Raw genomic sequence first — 16,215 nt, forward strand, 5'->3', positions numbered from 1 at the left:
CTGGCTCCATTCACATCACTGTGTTAGGAAAGGAAATCCTGCTTCATGTTGAAATTCAAAGTCCTAATAATGCACGTCACTATGCTATCTGCCTGCTAGCTTTAGTTTCATATATAGAGTAGAGACAGTAGAGTGGTATCGAGTTATTATATTTCCCAAAATGTGTAGTATAGTTGTCAGTAGTAGCAGTGGCGGCCGGTCCATAGGGGCGCTAGGGGCGCCGCCCCACCTCTTCCCATATTGAAAAAAAAAATAATAATAATTAAAATTAAAATAAAAAAAAAAAATATGTTTAAAAAAATATATATGTTTTTATTTTTATTTTTAATGAACAAGGTAAATATTATATAATTGGTATCAGTAAAATGTATAATCTACAATAAAATCTCGTTTAAAATTGTGTTACGATGTCTAAAGTTACTGATAAGTCACATGTTTCCTGCCTGGCCTTGCCCGTGTACCTTCTCTCGTCTGGGCGCTAAGAGAGGAGCCTTCAACCAGTGCAGCAGCAGCCACCAGCAGCTGACTGTTGCTATCTGTAACGTGTAAACTATGCCGCGAAAATATAATTTCAGCCAATCAGCGTCGTCAAAGATGACGGTCACCGGGCGCCAATGTCAGCGCCCAGTGCAGTCTGTGAGTAGTTTGGACAGTGACTCGTATCCGGTTGACGCAGTAGTTGATGAGGATGGCTTCGTGTGCAGGTGGAGTCTCGGGACCTCGGTCCCCGCCTAATTCTGTTCAAGAGCTAATCTCCAATCCTTTCGAAAGGAGAAGTTTGGCAGATAAATTGTTGCTTAAAGACCTTGCACCGGACCAACCCGATTTGAATATATCGCAGCAATCTCGTGAAAAAGACAACATTTATACACGAGGCTTCACAAGTAGCTGGTACACAAGAAAGGCTTGGCTAGCTGGATGCAAACAGGTAAATGCTGTCTTTTGTTTCCCATGCTTGGATATCACTTTATATGTAGAGAGGAGGTTTCCCATGGTTGTTAGAAGTTTATTAATAAGTAGGCATTTATCACAGAAGTGATTGTTTCTGTCTCCACGTTTGTTGCATTGTCTGTGATGTATTTTCCAACGGTTATAGCTCCTGTTCTGTCCCAGCAACACTACACGGTTTGCAGCTCCACCACATTTTTGGTTTATCTTCGGTGTCGCTTAAAATCTGCTTCCCATCGGACTAAAACCTCCACGTAATCTGAAGACAGATACTTGAAGTTATTTAAACCTTTTGCAAACTTTATGTTCTTTCTTGCTCTAGCCTTGCCAGTTACATTGTACATAACACATATATTATCATTATGCTAACTGGTTGTTCGTGTTAGACGATGTAGCTTTTTCATTTCTGAGTTATTGCTATATGTAAATAAACCTGTTTGTAAATAATCCTCAGAGAAACAAAGAAAAAACACAATTTATGACATTTTGTGCTGTGGTTATTTTTTTTAAATTGCATTTATTCACAGTTCAGTTTGAAATGCTGTAGTGACTTGTATTGAACCACTTAAATATTTATAATTAATGCTACTGAAAAGATGCTATTAATTTTATATCTCACATGCAGTTCACTGTAAAGCTACTTGGTGAAGGTGTTGGTTCATAAAACATGAACAGTTTTAAGAAAGAAAAAAACAGACCAGTTCTGAGAACACAAATTCCTGGTAAAGTAGTAGATGTTCAGGTTGATAAATAATATTTTCCACACTGAAGATTATGGAGGTATTGATCAGTCTTCTCATATTTTTAAGCCTCGATTTCTCCTTTCCCCCCCCCCTCTAACATCACCAGAAGTCATCATTTAAGGGGTCATTTCCCGGGTAGGTCACTTACGGTACGTCAAGAGCCCCACCAAAAAAAAAGGCCACCGGCCGCCACTGAGTAGTAGTATACAAATAAGAACTACAAGCATAATATGTAGAGCGTGTTCTCCTTCCCACCCCTGTTTTCTATCCATGAAGGAAAAATATATGAATGGAAGTCTCCTGGGAGCCGGCGCTCAGCGGTAGCTGTGTGGCATTACGTTTTACAGGCAGGAAGGAGAGATGTGGTTTATGGGCACCACAAATCTGGGCCTCTACACTCAATGAAAGCCCACAGTAAATATCAGCTTTATTCCTCCTAAAGAGCCCGCAGACGGTTAATGCCGAGGGCTTTGAAGGCCAAGCGGTGCAATGAAAATGAGTTGTGTATCTGTGGGTGTGAGATAAGAGAGGAAAAATAAATATGAGGCTAAATAATAAACCTTATGCTGTACATATGGCAAATACAAATATTATTTGAATGCGTAACATTACAATATTTTAGTAAACATTATTCATTCAAAAGCAAGCAAATGTAACCAGTGTAACCAGTGAGCAGGCAGTTCATTCCCCCTGCGTTGTATTTGACCCGAAGCTGAATGTCATGCACCATAAACTAGACCTGGGTAAAGCGGGGGGGGGGGGGGGGGGGGGGGGGGGGTGTGTGTGGGTGTGTGTAACATGGGTGTGTGCAGTTTGTGTATGTTAGTGTTTGGAAGCATAACAAGCTCAAAGATATTAAAACCCCAGCGATCCATATTCCAATACGCACGCATAAATCTCTACACGTTGAATAAGTGCAAGCCCTATCTTCCTATAATCTTTAATTTTGTAATGTGTCCATTCCTCTTTTTATAAACACACCTCAAGTTCATATCAGGTCAGCCAATCAGAATAGTCCTTTCAATCGCATGTGTTTTCGCCTTTTTCTGTCCTTGGATGTTTCCTGTATAAAAATACTGTAAACACGGCAAATATGCCTGACAATGCACGAAAAAAAGTGGATTTCTTTCTTTATTTAAAAGATTATAGGAAAAGTCAGTGCAATCCTACAGCAACTGGTTCAAGGCCAGCCTGTTTCCTCATTTGTGGAGGTCTGCATACAGTAAATCTGTGAGATCTGAATGCTGTTGGAGACTCTGGCAGATCAGTCCGTCCACAGGGAGGCAGGACGAGCACATGTGGTCCGGTATCCATGGGTAGCATCAGTACACAAACATACGTGTCTGAATGCAGAGCACAGACACACACATATATAAACTTTGTATTTCCACATTGGCAGACACCCAGTGAATTTCCCTTCCTATTGTAAAGGAAGGAACCTTAAACTGGGGAAACACCTGACTGTATTTGATGGTTACTGACGAACATTTAACCCCCCTCTGCAGCCGTTTGTCGTGACCAGTCTCAGCTTCCATTTCCTGTCTTTTACAGAATCAAACCGTCTAATCAGATGACACATTTATGTTCTGTTGCCATAAAAATAAACTATTGTTATTGTATTCTACGACACATGCACATTTTGGGTGCGGATGGTAGAAACTGAAGCCCGAACTCAGACAGCATTAGTGCTCCTCTCTTCTCGTATACTTCAATCTGAGCTGAACCCAAGTGACAAATCCAACTTGCTCTCCCTCCCTCTGTCTGTCTCTTTTACTTACTTGAGACAAGTCCAGCTCAAACACTCTGTCTGGACAGGGCGGTCAGTGCGTCTGTTCAAAATGAAATTTGATTTGATGATGAAATCTTTATGCAACTAGCTCTGGTTAATTTCAATTACTGTGTGTGTGTGTGTGTGTGTGTGTGTGTGTGTGTGTGTGTGTGTGTGTGTGTGTGTGTGTGTGTGTGTGTGTGTGTGTGTGTGTGTGTGTGGTGTGTGTGTGTGTGTGTGTGTGTGTGTGTGTGTGTGTGTGTGTGTGTGTGTGTGTGTGTGTGTGTGTGTGTGTGTGTGTGTGTGTGTGTGTGTGTGTGTGTGTGTGTGTGTGTGTGTGTGTGTGTGTGTGTGTGTGTGTGTGTGTGTGTGTGTGTGTGTGTGTGTGTGCAAGTGCAAGTGCAGCTGACTAAACAAGGCTGCTGTAGGTGAGCTGGTGAGTGGCTGTGACTGAGTGACAAACCTCCGTCTGACTCACTCGCTCGTTCCTCTGACACATTGACTCAAAGCTGTAAATTGTTTTTTTCCCTTGCAGTGTGGATTGTAGCTTTAATATCCAAAGGGTTAACCGGACTAGGCTAAACATGCGGTTGAATGGTCAAAGAAATACGTCCCATTTCCTTTCCTAACCGCTTTTCCTTGACCTTGGTGGAAAATGACATGAGGTCAGGGAAAGATGTGAAGGAGAACCCATTATGATTCAGGAAGAGATTTGACATGACATTTGTAGAGTGCTTTGTTTAAATGTAGCTGCCACAGGGAATTGAGGGACAGTATTATCTCTTTCATTTAGTAAAGGATGGTCAGGTGTTCCCTAAGCATTGAAGCGCCTCTCCTGACAGTCAACCGTATTCGACTAGTTCTTATTATGGCTGCCACTTAGAAACTTCCGGTACATTTCCTTCCTAAGCAAAATAGACAATTTGACCGCAGCCTGGGGATCACAAACCAGTATGGTAACCTTAATAACAAGTGACACAAAAAACCCAACAAAAATAGGCAACCACTATAAGGTTTTAGTTGCTTAACAGTTTTATAACTAACCTCGCAATGAAAGAATGTGCAACCAACTACAATTTAAATCACTTACAGGCTTAAGGCTGAAGTGTTGCTTAAGGCATCGTGGGGACACTAAAAAGCCAAACTTAGTATGTCATAGGATGGTTGTTATGGGACAACACCACAGGGGTCATATGTTAGCTCTTTTGAGAATACAGCACTCATACCAGGGCTATAGCATTTCCCCGTGTCTTTGTCTGGGAGGTTTTTGAAGAAAAAATAATCACAACAATTAAATCAGTGAGGCGGGACGGAGAGAGTGAGCGTCAGTGGAAAGTCAGTGTCACCGTCACCGTCTGGACTTCAGCGTGGTGACCGGTGCCAGCAATGACCTCCCTGTGAAAACCCAACCTATACCTGAGACTGTCTGCAGAATGGAACAGAGATAATTAAGAAGGAACGGCAGGGCAGGAGGGTCCGTAAACACAGTTGTCACTCGGTCACCACTTGCGCTCGAGCCAAGCAATATTTGAATGCTGATGAATTCAATTAGGCATGCATCCAGACCGATTTAAGAGTGGCTGAATGTGAGGCACGTACAGCGCAGAGACCGCTGTAATGAGCCTGAGCTCCGGTCTCCACCCTGAGCATTACATGAGGCGCACAGTGTTGTCCTTTTGCTCTCATTCTGAATGTCATGAGTCACTTTGGTATGGTTTAATTGGGTATCATTTACCCAGGGAAGGGTGTCAGCTGAGTGTGTTTTACCATCTCATCAGAGAGACATTTTGGGAAATTACAATATTCCTGATGAGTTCTGTTGTTCTGTTGCAGATTACAACAGCAGCGACCAGAAGACGGCGTGCAGAAGACATGAGCTCTACGTCAGCTTCAGAGAGCTCGGCTGGCAGGTAACAACACTTTTCTTATTTTAAACATTATTACATGTCCTAATACTTGTCTAGTAAAATGTAAGGTATTTGTTATCCACACTGTCTTTCTAAGGTGATTTTTAAATTCTAATTCCTGTTAACTGCCTGCTAGGTTCACTACTTTATGTAATATCATTTTAGAAAAAATAATGTAAAAGGTTCAATATGGAAATAGGTTATGTAAATCTACACATAATATAAGTGACTGTGGTTTTCGGTCAACTCTCAAAGGAGTGTTTCACAGAGGTGTCTCTTGGTAAAGGCATCTAGCGCCACACATTTTCAGCACTTTCCTAACTTCGCTACACTTCACTATGTTGATGACACTTAGGCAAACAAAAAAATCCTTATTACAAGGCAGAGGGTTAGACGTGTGTGTGTGTGTGTGCATGTGTGTTTTTAAAAGGAGACAGACTGAGGAAGAAAATAGAAGGCCAGTTACGTATATCCTTCTAACACAGTACTGACATCTAGAGGGAGACTGCCAACACACACACACACACACACACACACACACACACACACACACACACACACACACACACACACACACACACACACACACACACACACACACACACACACACACACACACACACACACACACACAGGAAAGGGAGCTGGACAGACAGAGCAGAGAAAGACGTAGAGAGATTATTAACACAGACAGGAAGGTACACTAGATAAAAACACAAAAACAAGTTAAATGGAGGTAAGACATGCAGAGAATTTGACGGAGCAAAACAGTGAGTTGCAGAGAGGAAGGAAGGAAGGAGGGGAGAAGTATTGCTTCCCTGAGCGATTCCACAGACAGGAATCACAAACAGGAGCAGCAGCGTCCTCAACTCCAGATTAACACTGCATTTACCAACTCGTGTCAAGTATACTCTTTAAGATATAACTACCTGTTCTCATTAAAGGATCATTCAGTTGTTTACAATGATGCAAAAATTAGAAAACTTTCCAACAAAGTGTCTGACCTCATTAACAGATCTGACAATATTATAATTAGGATGTTTATTTTCCTTCATTTGATTTTTTTATCTTAAATGTGTTTCTCTCAGGACTGGATCATCGCCCCTGAAGGCTACGCAGCAAACTACTGTGATGGAGAATGCTCCTTCCCCCTCAACGCCCACATGAACGCCACCAACCACGCCATCGTTCAGACCCTGGTAAACCCACCACAGTGCACCACCATGCTCACAAATCTTCTGCTGCTGCATACAAAAAAAGAAAGAAGAAGCTGTGTCTTATTAGTTCCTTATCTTAATGAAAGTTTTGTGATTAATTGCTAATGCTATCTTTAACAAAATAATGTGTTGTACCACAGCTGACATCATCAGAATAATTAGTTTTACGCAGCTACTCAAATGAAAAATTAAGGACCATCAATCACATAAAACTAAAAGTGACTTTCTGGCTATTGCAGATTAAAATGGCTTAAAGTATATCTTTGATTTGTAGGTGCACCTGATGAATCCAGATAACGTACCAAAGCCCTGCTGCGCCCCCACCAAGCTCCACGCCATCTCAGTGCTCTACTTCGACGACAACTCAAACGTGATTCTGAAGAAATACAAGAACATGGTGGTGCGGGCCTGCGGCTGCCACTGACACCGGCCTCCAGGGCTCATGATGCTCGATTCAAAGTCGGGTTGGCAGAGGGCTGCAGCTTCACCAGTGACTCCTGGGTGATGCTGATCTCAACTAGACACCAGCTTCCTGCCCGAATCCTCCACCTGCAGGGAGGCTACACCCCGAAAGATCTTTTACATGTTCTACTCAAATCATCCATCTAATAACAGGAACATTTGTCTATAAACTAAGAGGGGACCATTATGGGTGTCATCCTGAGGCAACTTCACCCTCCAGTGTCACCCCGATGTCAATCACCTTCTCTACTCTCTATGGAGTCTTCACTTCATGGGTCTGCAACTGAGTGAATGTCTGTGTGTTTGTGGAGGATGTAGTTTGTATATTATGTGTTTATGGAAGTGTGTGTGTGAACGCCTAGGAGGCTACTGCACCTTCTCCCTCAGTGAGAGGGAGAGGGCTAAACTGAACTGTTGTGGGACCGGTCCGAGTGCTGCTTTCTTTCCCTTCTCCTCTCCGACAACAGAACCATGGATCAGTTCTCAGAGAGGCTCCATAAATGACTCATGAACTTCTTCTCAGCATGACCCTGGGGAGACGACTCGGTGTTATCACAGCTCTGAAAGCCAACAGTAGTCAGTGACATTGCCTGGTCAAGTGACTGAACATTTCCTTTACAGCGCTAATGTTAACTTAATACTAAATGAATGACACTTTGGAGTCAGATTCATATTTCCTTTTTTCCTAAATGTACTTTTCTCCGTAAGCCATATTTGCCCTCCAAAAATATAATATGGACTGAACCAAAGTGACCGCAGGCTATTTTAGAACTCCGCTGCTCCAAATAACCCCTCCGTGTCAATATTTGCCGGGCTCACGCTGAGCTGCGATTCACCACGCTGCTCCGACATGATGCATGTTGTGGCTAAACTGATGTTTTTCTCCAAAGAACCGAAGAATACGGCCTTATCCCCTGGACATGCCGCAATTTGCCATTTCCATGTTGCTGCACTCTCAAAGTTAACTAACGCTTCCACCCCTGACAACCCATCAAGAGATTGTGGAAAAACAGCGTCTGTGCCAGCTTTCTGAAATTAGCCTGTTGCTTTTTCAACCCTGAGGGTCAAATGATGTTGAGTTTTGTGTCCAGTGGCAACATCTTTCCAATTGAACATGTTACTGTGAGCTTTGAATGACATGGAGCTTTTTTTAGAGAACATATTTTTATGAAAAACTAATACGATTTTAAATACCTTACGTGCCTAACCAATCATTAATTACAAAATATACCTCTGGTAAGCTGCTGTTTACATTTGTGATCATGTTTAGACTGTTTGTAAATACTTGTACATTCTCAGCTTATTTATTGCACCTTTTATTAAAAAGAAAAAAATCACATACCTTATTAACAGACCGATGCAAGAACAAAAAGTGTATTTTTGAATCTTTTTTATTATGAAATCTCATGTTACAACTTGTCATTATTCACTTTTTTTGTACAAAATCCATGGGTAGTGCACCCATGACTCGCAAGGAAAAAAATACTTCTGTCACTGGAGTTCCTTAGACCATGTGCTATCCATAAAAACTTTTACTGACAAAAGAACTGCTGTGTTTGACTGTTTATACCTGGGTTAGACAATAAAAGATGCCCGATACTCTTCACATAACCTGGGTCAACGTGGTCCAGGCCTGAGACCCTGAAGGCTAGGAGAGGAGAGAGGGAAGCTGATTGAGATCACAGTCAGAGAATGTGGAAGATGCACACTTCAAATGTTTAGTGTGCTTTGTTCCATTATCAGACCTGTGATGACAATGAAGCCTCCATCACAACTTCTCCTAGACTATGGGGGGGGGGTTCCCTGAGTGTTAAGTCAGATAGGCCATCACTGGCTTGAAAAGAAAAACCCTCAATTCAACACTTAACTTCACATTTAGGTGACAGTACCATAATTGTGATTTTACAACAGAGCCCATTTATAGCATTTGCAAAAGTCCAATGGCTTTAGAGGTTCATCAGAAACAATTACTTTTAAACAGCAGAAACTTGGACATCTGTCCCTGTTGTGAAACCATTTATCTGTGTGAATATTGGTTCTGATTGATGGAGCAGTGCTTGCAAAGTGGTTGTCCGAAATACTTCATTTGCAAACCCAACAAATATGAGGAGATTAAAGTTGGGTCACAGCAACGAGGCATACATTCACGTCCCAAACACTCCACTGAATCATTCTGTCTTTAACACAGGAGAAAGAACAGACTGCAGTCCGTCGTTGGCTGACTCCTGTCTGAAGAGAACCGAGTGGAGAGAAAGATAGAGAGAGGTTGGGCTACTGTAGGAGAGAGAGTGGAGTCCTACTGGCCAGATATGCAGAGTGGTCAGAGTCTTCACTGTTCCTACAGCTCGTCTCTCGCCTGCCGCATCACGAAGCTGTGCAGGCTCTCCAGGTCCCGCCCACCGTTATGCTCTTCTCCCTGCTCCCCCGCCTTGAACATGATCAAAGAGGGGTAACCCCGAACCTGAAAAACAGGATTATTCCATGAGCTTGGTCATCCTTCAAAAATCACCACATTTCTATGAAGCGCAGAAATATGTCATTTATATCTGTTAGTTACACAGTTGAGGATAACTTCCCTTCAGAATACTCTCTGGGTCGGAGAGTCATGATTTTGAGATATTTTGCTGACTGATGGACAAAAAAACATTGTTTGCTAAAAGGTATCTAATCTCTAAAGTGAATTACTGGGGCGATATAAAAACCAATCAGATATTTAGGGATGTTGGATATAAAAACACAACACAACATAAAGGGCACATTCTATCACCGTGAATCATCACTTCAGGTTCCAGAAAGATAACTGATCTGTTGAACCCTGACGCAGCAATTCTGCAGGGTGAACAACTTTTATTGTACACAATGCTAATTATCTTAGTGATCAAGCTGATACGGAGTGATGTGTGTCAACACTTTTTAACACCTGACTGTGTTAAATCTGCTTTAAGATTACAGTGTGCATCTAATTAAAGTATGTGGCAGTTATAAGTGTTTTATGGCTCTGTGATAAAACCTCTGTTTGCTTTATTACATCTTATACAACACATTATCTTGAGGACATTAAAAAGCTGATTGAAAGGTACGGGAAGTAAAGAGTGCTGCGTGTTTAGTGTAATTTGTGGAAGACGCCCATATACTTACAGAGTACTTGTTGCAGATTGTGCGCTCAATAGTGCAGTCCACTTTGGCTATCTTGACGTCAGTGAGGCCGGGAAACTCCTTCTTGGAAAGATCCTCCCATGTTGGAACGAGGTTCTTGCAGTGGCCACACCTACGGCAGACACAGGACAACAGGGATGACATCACTCAAAAGGGACTGAGACTGGGAGTAGGCGCTGGACAAGATTAACATTTCCATGACTAGGACTTTTCTTTCTGATATTTATACATAGTATGACCTACGATATGACATGTTTAATGACATACCATACTGTCTGATCCTTGGCCAGAACAATGTTGAGGCAGTGTTTGACTGAAACACTTTAATACATGCGAGTGCTACTACAAACAGGATGTTAAAATAAATAAAAAGAGGATCTTACCATGGAGCGTAGAATTTAATGAAGGTGAGTCCTTTGGCGACTGACTCTTCAAAGGTGCTCTCTGTGAGGTCCAACACACTGGACTACAGAGGAGAGAAACAAGCAGAATAACTTTACTACCTTGGAGCAAATGAAGAACAGTTTTTAAATAAGTTTAGACAGTTATGTAGTGACAGTTGGCACCGAGGCATGCATTTCTTCTTTTTGTCATTCACACCCACCTTCACCTCCTCCTGGGCTGGCTCCTCAGTGGGGATCTCGTCTGCTTTTTCTTCTTCACTGCCTTGCTCCTTTTCTTGCTCACTGCCTTGCTCCTTTTCTTGCTCACTGCCTTGCTCCTTTTCTTGCTCTTTTTCTTGCTCCTGAGCGACGACAGCCTTCAGTTGGTTGTCCACGAAGTCTTTGAAGGAGTCCAGGTCTCTTTTTCCTTTGAACTGATCTACCTACAAGAAGACATTCAGGCTAGAATTAATACCGTATTGATTTTGCCATATTTACTTGGGCTTATTGGATCATTTCTTATTATAGTGAACAACTTTTTTTTTCACAGCAAGACAGTTTAGTTTGGACGGTTGATTGATGACTATTAATCATTGTTTAACTCAGATCTATAATGGCCAATGTAATGATGGCTGTTGTGATTAACATGTCAGGTTTATCAGGTCAGATGCAGATCAAAAACACCTTTCTTACCTTCTGTCCGTTGTAGAAGAAGAGCAGTGTGGGATATCCCCGCACGCCGTGGTCAGAGCACGCCTCGTACTGCTGAGTGCAGTCCACCTAGTGCAAACATATGAAGATGGGTTATTAAACTAGAGTGAAACATAAATGCAAACACTGACCCTGCAAATTTGCTTAGGGTGTCTAATAAAGAAGTATGCAAATAGGCAGCTTCTCATGTGACCAGCATCCTGTTCTGTCAAACAGGATATCTGCGCTTGTGGTGGAAAGACCTCAAAGAGAAACCTGGTGTGCTTCATGGCTGCCCTGTTTTTACTCGCGTCACAATCTGTTGAGTTTTATTGTTGTAGTTTGTTTTTTACGAGTATTTGATTAATAAACTGTGATCATGTACACAATCTGAAGGACCCACCTTTCCTATCTTGACGTCTTCAGAGTGCTCGAAGGAGGTGGCCAGCTGCTCCCAGGTGGGGGCCATGGCTTTGCAGTGACCGCACCATGGGGCAAAGAACTTAATAAAATGGGCACCTAAAGAAAGAGGACAAATATTTTAGAGAAGGAAACCATTAAGAAATGTAACACAAATGCAAAAAGAAATAACGGACATATTAAAGACAACTGCACAATTATGTACTTTACTGAAGTCTATGCGTTTAGACTTTCATTTAATGAAGCAATGTAAAAAGTTGATTCCACAACAAACTCAACCCATAATGAAAATATACACGTCTTATACAGAGTTTATACGCCACCAATTATACAACGTTTATTGGAGCTCTGTTGCCAAGATGTGAAGGTGGGGCCTATAAACACTGTTTAAAAATGCATATGTCATATCCTGCCTTTTTTAGAGAATTTATTTTTCCTCAAAACCATAACAGTTGACTTCAGCCGAGCTTAAAAGCCACAATTCTAACGAGACAACTATCGTGAGCACTGTTTATTTTTGCAGGCGATTTCAGAAAAATCCAGAAGCGTGAGGTGACAGGAGACAAGTGTTGTACAGTCAGTTCGAGTTGACCGACGTTGTGGATTGTGGCTCTGGTGCTCGTGTTGAAATGTCAGTTATGTCAATCAAGGCAATGTTTCCATTCTCTAAGGAGGGGTCCGAAACACTACTGACTGTGGCTGAGAAGAGAACTGAAAGTGTGTTTTAAATACAGGGCCAAACAAGTTATCGGTTGTAGACTGGGCGCAGCTGCAGAAATACACAAGAATATGCCAACTACTCATTACCTAGGTTAAGTGGTAGAGCAGCATTCTTTTTGAAGTGTTATAATCAGCATGTCTTCTACTGGATCTTTACCTTTGGCTATGTGTGCCTTGAAGTTGAGAACAGTCAGGTCGTACAGGCCCTGTTTGGGCTCTGGGATTTTAGGAGGCTCTGGTTCACTCTCTGGTTCCTGGAGGACACACAACAAGAAGCATGTATGAACACAACTGTGGGTGAATGGTTTATAAACCTGAGGTGTTAACTGAATGACCACAACTCACCGAAGGCTCCTCCTGGAGTGTCTTCAGCATCCAGGTCTCCAGAGACTCTAGATCTCTGGACCCCTGGTACTTCACTGCCTCCTGGTCTGGCCTGAACAACTTCAGCCTAAATGTAAAACAAATGTATTTTTAATGCATGAATTGTGGCCTGACAATTCAATTATAAAGCTTAACAAGATAGTGTACTAAAACTTCTGTCACTCATTATCCAGGGATTGCTGTGTTAGCAGGTGTAGCATGAAGTCAGCAGCTTTCAAGATTTAAGAGGATGTCATTAAGATACTGGCAGAATATTTAACTAAATATAGACTGATGTATCACCTCTCTGTCAATCAGTGATGAAAACTGTTTACAACTTTGTTGTAAGCAGGCAGGTCCAAATCAATGCTAAATAATGAATATGAAAATATGAATCAAGTACTTACGTGGGGTAGCCCCTGACCCCGTGGACATTTGAGCAGAACTTGGTGTCCGGGACGCAGTCTACTTTCACCACATACACGGGGGGGTCCTCCATGCTGTTGTATTTGTCCCCCAGTTCATTCCATGCTGGCTGTAACCTCTGGCAATGGCCGCACCTAGAAACAACAGTGCAATTCAGTCAGTGTGCAATGTAATGTATGTTGGTCTGGTCTAAAACATATTTTGTCCAAACTAATCTGTGATTCAAGTCAAAATCAACATGTGCCCACATTGTATCTAACTTGGCTACATTAGGGCCTATGAGAAAGAGATGATGGTGTATCTGAGAAAATGCATTCTTAGAAATACTATGATGGTAGGCTACTACTGTTAGAATAATTATAAAAGGAACTCTTACTTTCTAGTTATGACATGTTTATTTATTGCACTGAAGATCTTTTGTTTTATGCAACATTTAAAATAAATGAATAAAAGTATCCTGTGTTATTGTGCAAACTGTCATCTGATGAAAACAGACACAAGAAATGTGCATCCTTGTCAATGAAAAATAAAAGTAAAGTCAGAAATTAGAGTTTGAAACCTGTTGGTAATAGTGAGCTATTTGGGTCAATCTCAGAGAAGCCATAGAGACTTTGCATGCAGCAGGAATACTCTGGGTTAGGACAAAGGTTTGGGCCTGGAAGAACCAAGGGAAGATATTTGAAACTTTTGCAGTCATCCTTTGACAAAACTTTTGATCTTATCTTCAGACACATCTTACCCTCTCCCCTTCGAGTTATTCTACTTAACACTACAGTAAATTGATCGATGTTTTAACCGCTCTTTTAATGTAGTGTTCCTTCCTTAGACCTCACCAAGGACCTCTGAGGGTCCGTGGACCCCAATTTCGGAACCGCCGACATAGCATCAGTCAATCAGTGCGTGCCACGTAAGCAGCAGAGTTCCAAAAACTATGACCTGCTTTCTGCACAAACTGTAAATAAGCATAGCGCCACAAAGAGTGTTTAACTATGTTGTGAGTCTCCCTTTCAACATTCACTAAACCGTTTTTAATAAATATGTCGTGGACTGTGATATAACAGCAGTCTTAGCACCGAGGCCACTGTGAAAAGTACAGTAGCGGCTAACGGTTTGGCTAGTTAGCAGATAAGCTAACCTCCCCTGCTATCCAAATGAACGGGAAGGTAGCAAACTAGCATACCGGCTAACTTGCCGGTTAGCTCTAATCCCATTCTTCAAACCCTCCAACGTATTTTAGGTGAGTGTATCTAATAAAATAAAAAAAAAGACAAAGTGCATTGCCAAAGAATGTATTTGACTTCGTCTGAAGAAAACTTAGGAACTAAGTGTTCACTTACCATGGGGCGTAAAACATGACAAAGTGGGGTGCAGTGGGCACCGCCTCGTTGAACATCTCCACTGTGTATGTATGCTTGGCATGCTCATCTTCTTCTGCATCAGCGTCGCAAAATACAGAAGTAAACAGTAACGAAAAATAAATAAAACACAACATAAAAGGTGTGCAATTCAGTGCTGAGGCCATGGTGAATCTCTCGGTGGGTGCTCGGTGTCCCTGCTGGTGTGAAAAGACCAGCTCTGTGCGTGCACGCCCCTCTGCTCTGGCTGGTTAAAGTTGTATAGACTGTGGATGGGTCACATGCGGATGGAGATCGCTGTTACAGCAGCTGGGCAGGCACACGGCTGTTGTGTAGATCTGTGAAAGCCCGCAGGCGCTTTGCAACTCTATCCAACCTGACAGGTTTGAACAAATGGCATTCTTTAAATAAGTATGGTGGCTATTTTAGTAAAAGCAACTGTACTGCTTGGGAGTTAATGCATGAGTACAATACAATTCCCTGAAAATAAAGAAGATATAGTGGAGTGTTCCATGTGTGCATGTGTGCATCAGTCCCTTTATTTGATCTATTGCTTCATTATAGGTCTAGGCCAGGGGTATCAAACTCAATTTCATCGCGGGCCACATCAGCATTATGGTTGCACTCAAAGGGCCGGTTGTAACTATATAACTATACATATAAATATATAATATACATAAAATAATGTATTATATTACATTATTGGCTCTGCATTGGATTATTATCGGATAGGGTAATAACTTCATAATTAACTACGTCTGAAAGCAGGAGTCCAGGGCAAATAATTGCAAGTCTCTTCAGTGCGCATGTCACAAAATGAGATGCATTGTGGGACATGTAGTTTATGAGCAACTTGCTTCTGTAAAGTGGCATGTGATGTGACCATATAATAAACGTATTATATTCTTTGCAAGCTCTTGCAGGCCACATAAAATGAAGTTGCGGGCCGGATTTGGCCCCCGGGCCTTGAGTTTGACACCCCTGGTCTAGGCCTACTATCCAGAAAATTGAAGCGGTCATAGATTTAACTGAAAAAAACATAAACAAATGTTAGCCATTACTTTAAATTCATCTTTATTTCATTGGACAGAAATGCATTATAATATCTAAACAGCATACAATCCAATGTACTATGAACATGAGTATCCTTTTTACTGTTAGCCCCTGATGGAGCGCAAACAAAGAAAAAGCTGATCCTTAATATTTCGTATTATTATTAGAATCCCTAGCTTTTGGTTATTTATTCAAATTGTTGTCAACTAATGTACCAACATCCAAACAAAAAATCGGCCTCTGAATTCAGCATGTAACAAGAGTTAGGCCTACAGTTTGTAAAGCCCTGTGAAGCAAATTGGTGATTTGGACTTTAGAAATAAAATAGATATTTGATTAGGATTTTGATTTAGAATTAAGTGGAGACAACATTCCCATACATACATCATTAGGTTTTTAAAATGTTGGGTGATAGATGAGCCAAATCCCTACATCCCTCATGATATTATGGGTAACCCTATGGAACCTTCTATAGACAGGCAGCCACACGGTTAACAGTTTAGCACCCTATTCAAGATGATGAATATGACATACTAAATTTCAATATGATTAAATGTTAAAGGAGGGTTAATGAAGTCATACGAGGAAGCTTAGTGTGAACGTT

The 16,215-nt window shown here is 41.6% G+C and overlaps 2 protein-coding genes across 2 annotated transcripts in view; one reads left to right on the plus strand and one right to left on the minus strand.

Annotated features, from left to right (window-relative positions):
- bmp6 (bone morphogenetic protein 6) overlaps positions 1-8,592 on the plus strand; it is a 39,088-nt gene extending 30,496 nt beyond the window's left edge. Inside the window, exons 5-7 of the mRNA XM_034132487.1 lie at positions 5,293-5,369; positions 6,455-6,565; positions 6,858-8,592. Of these exons, the coding sequence (XP_033988378.1) occupies positions 5,293-5,369; positions 6,455-6,565; positions 6,858-7,007 (338 nt within the window). The 3' untranslated portion in view covers positions 7,008-8,592. The remainder of the gene's footprint in view (positions 1-5,292; positions 5,370-6,454; positions 6,566-6,857) is intronic.
- On the minus strand, positions 8,421-14,785 carry txndc5 (thioredoxin domain containing 5). Its single transcript, XM_034132485.1, has 10 exons — positions 14,541-14,785; positions 13,185-13,337; positions 12,760-12,865; positions 12,572-12,668; positions 11,678-11,793; positions 11,278-11,364; positions 10,806-11,027; positions 10,585-10,667; positions 10,184-10,313; positions 8,421-9,506 (listed from the first exon to the last, which is right to left on the minus strand). The coding sequence occupies exons 1-10, from the start codon at positions 14,723-14,725 to the stop codon at positions 9,384-9,386; spliced, it is 1,302 nt and encodes a 433-aa protein (XP_033988376.1). The 5' UTR covers positions 14,726-14,785; the 3' UTR covers positions 8,421-9,383.
- Positions 14,786-16,215: the final 1,430 nt, after the last annotated feature.

This window comes from Trematomus bernacchii, unplaced genomic scaffold (assembly GCF_902827165.1).
Source record: "Trematomus bernacchii unplaced genomic scaffold, fTreBer1.1, whole genome shotgun sequence".
Classification (NCBI taxonomy): Eukaryota; Metazoa; Chordata; class Actinopteri; order Perciformes; family Nototheniidae; genus Trematomus; species Trematomus bernacchii.

Bases quoted from the DNA above. Each gene is read 5' to 3' on its own strand.
- txndc5 (XM_034132485.1), bottom strand. From the start codon at position 14,725: ATGGCCTCAGCACTGAATTGCACACCTTTTATGTTGTGTTTTATTTAT. The intron at 12,669-12,759 runs GTGAGTTGTGGT...TGTGTCCTCCAG, and splicing joins CACTCCAGGAGGAGCCTTCG to GAACCAGAGAGTGAACCAGA. The intron at 10,668-10,805 runs GTGGGTGTGAAT...TCTCCTCTGTAG, and splicing joins CAGCCCAGGAGGAGGTGAAG to TCCAGTGTGTTGGACCTCAC.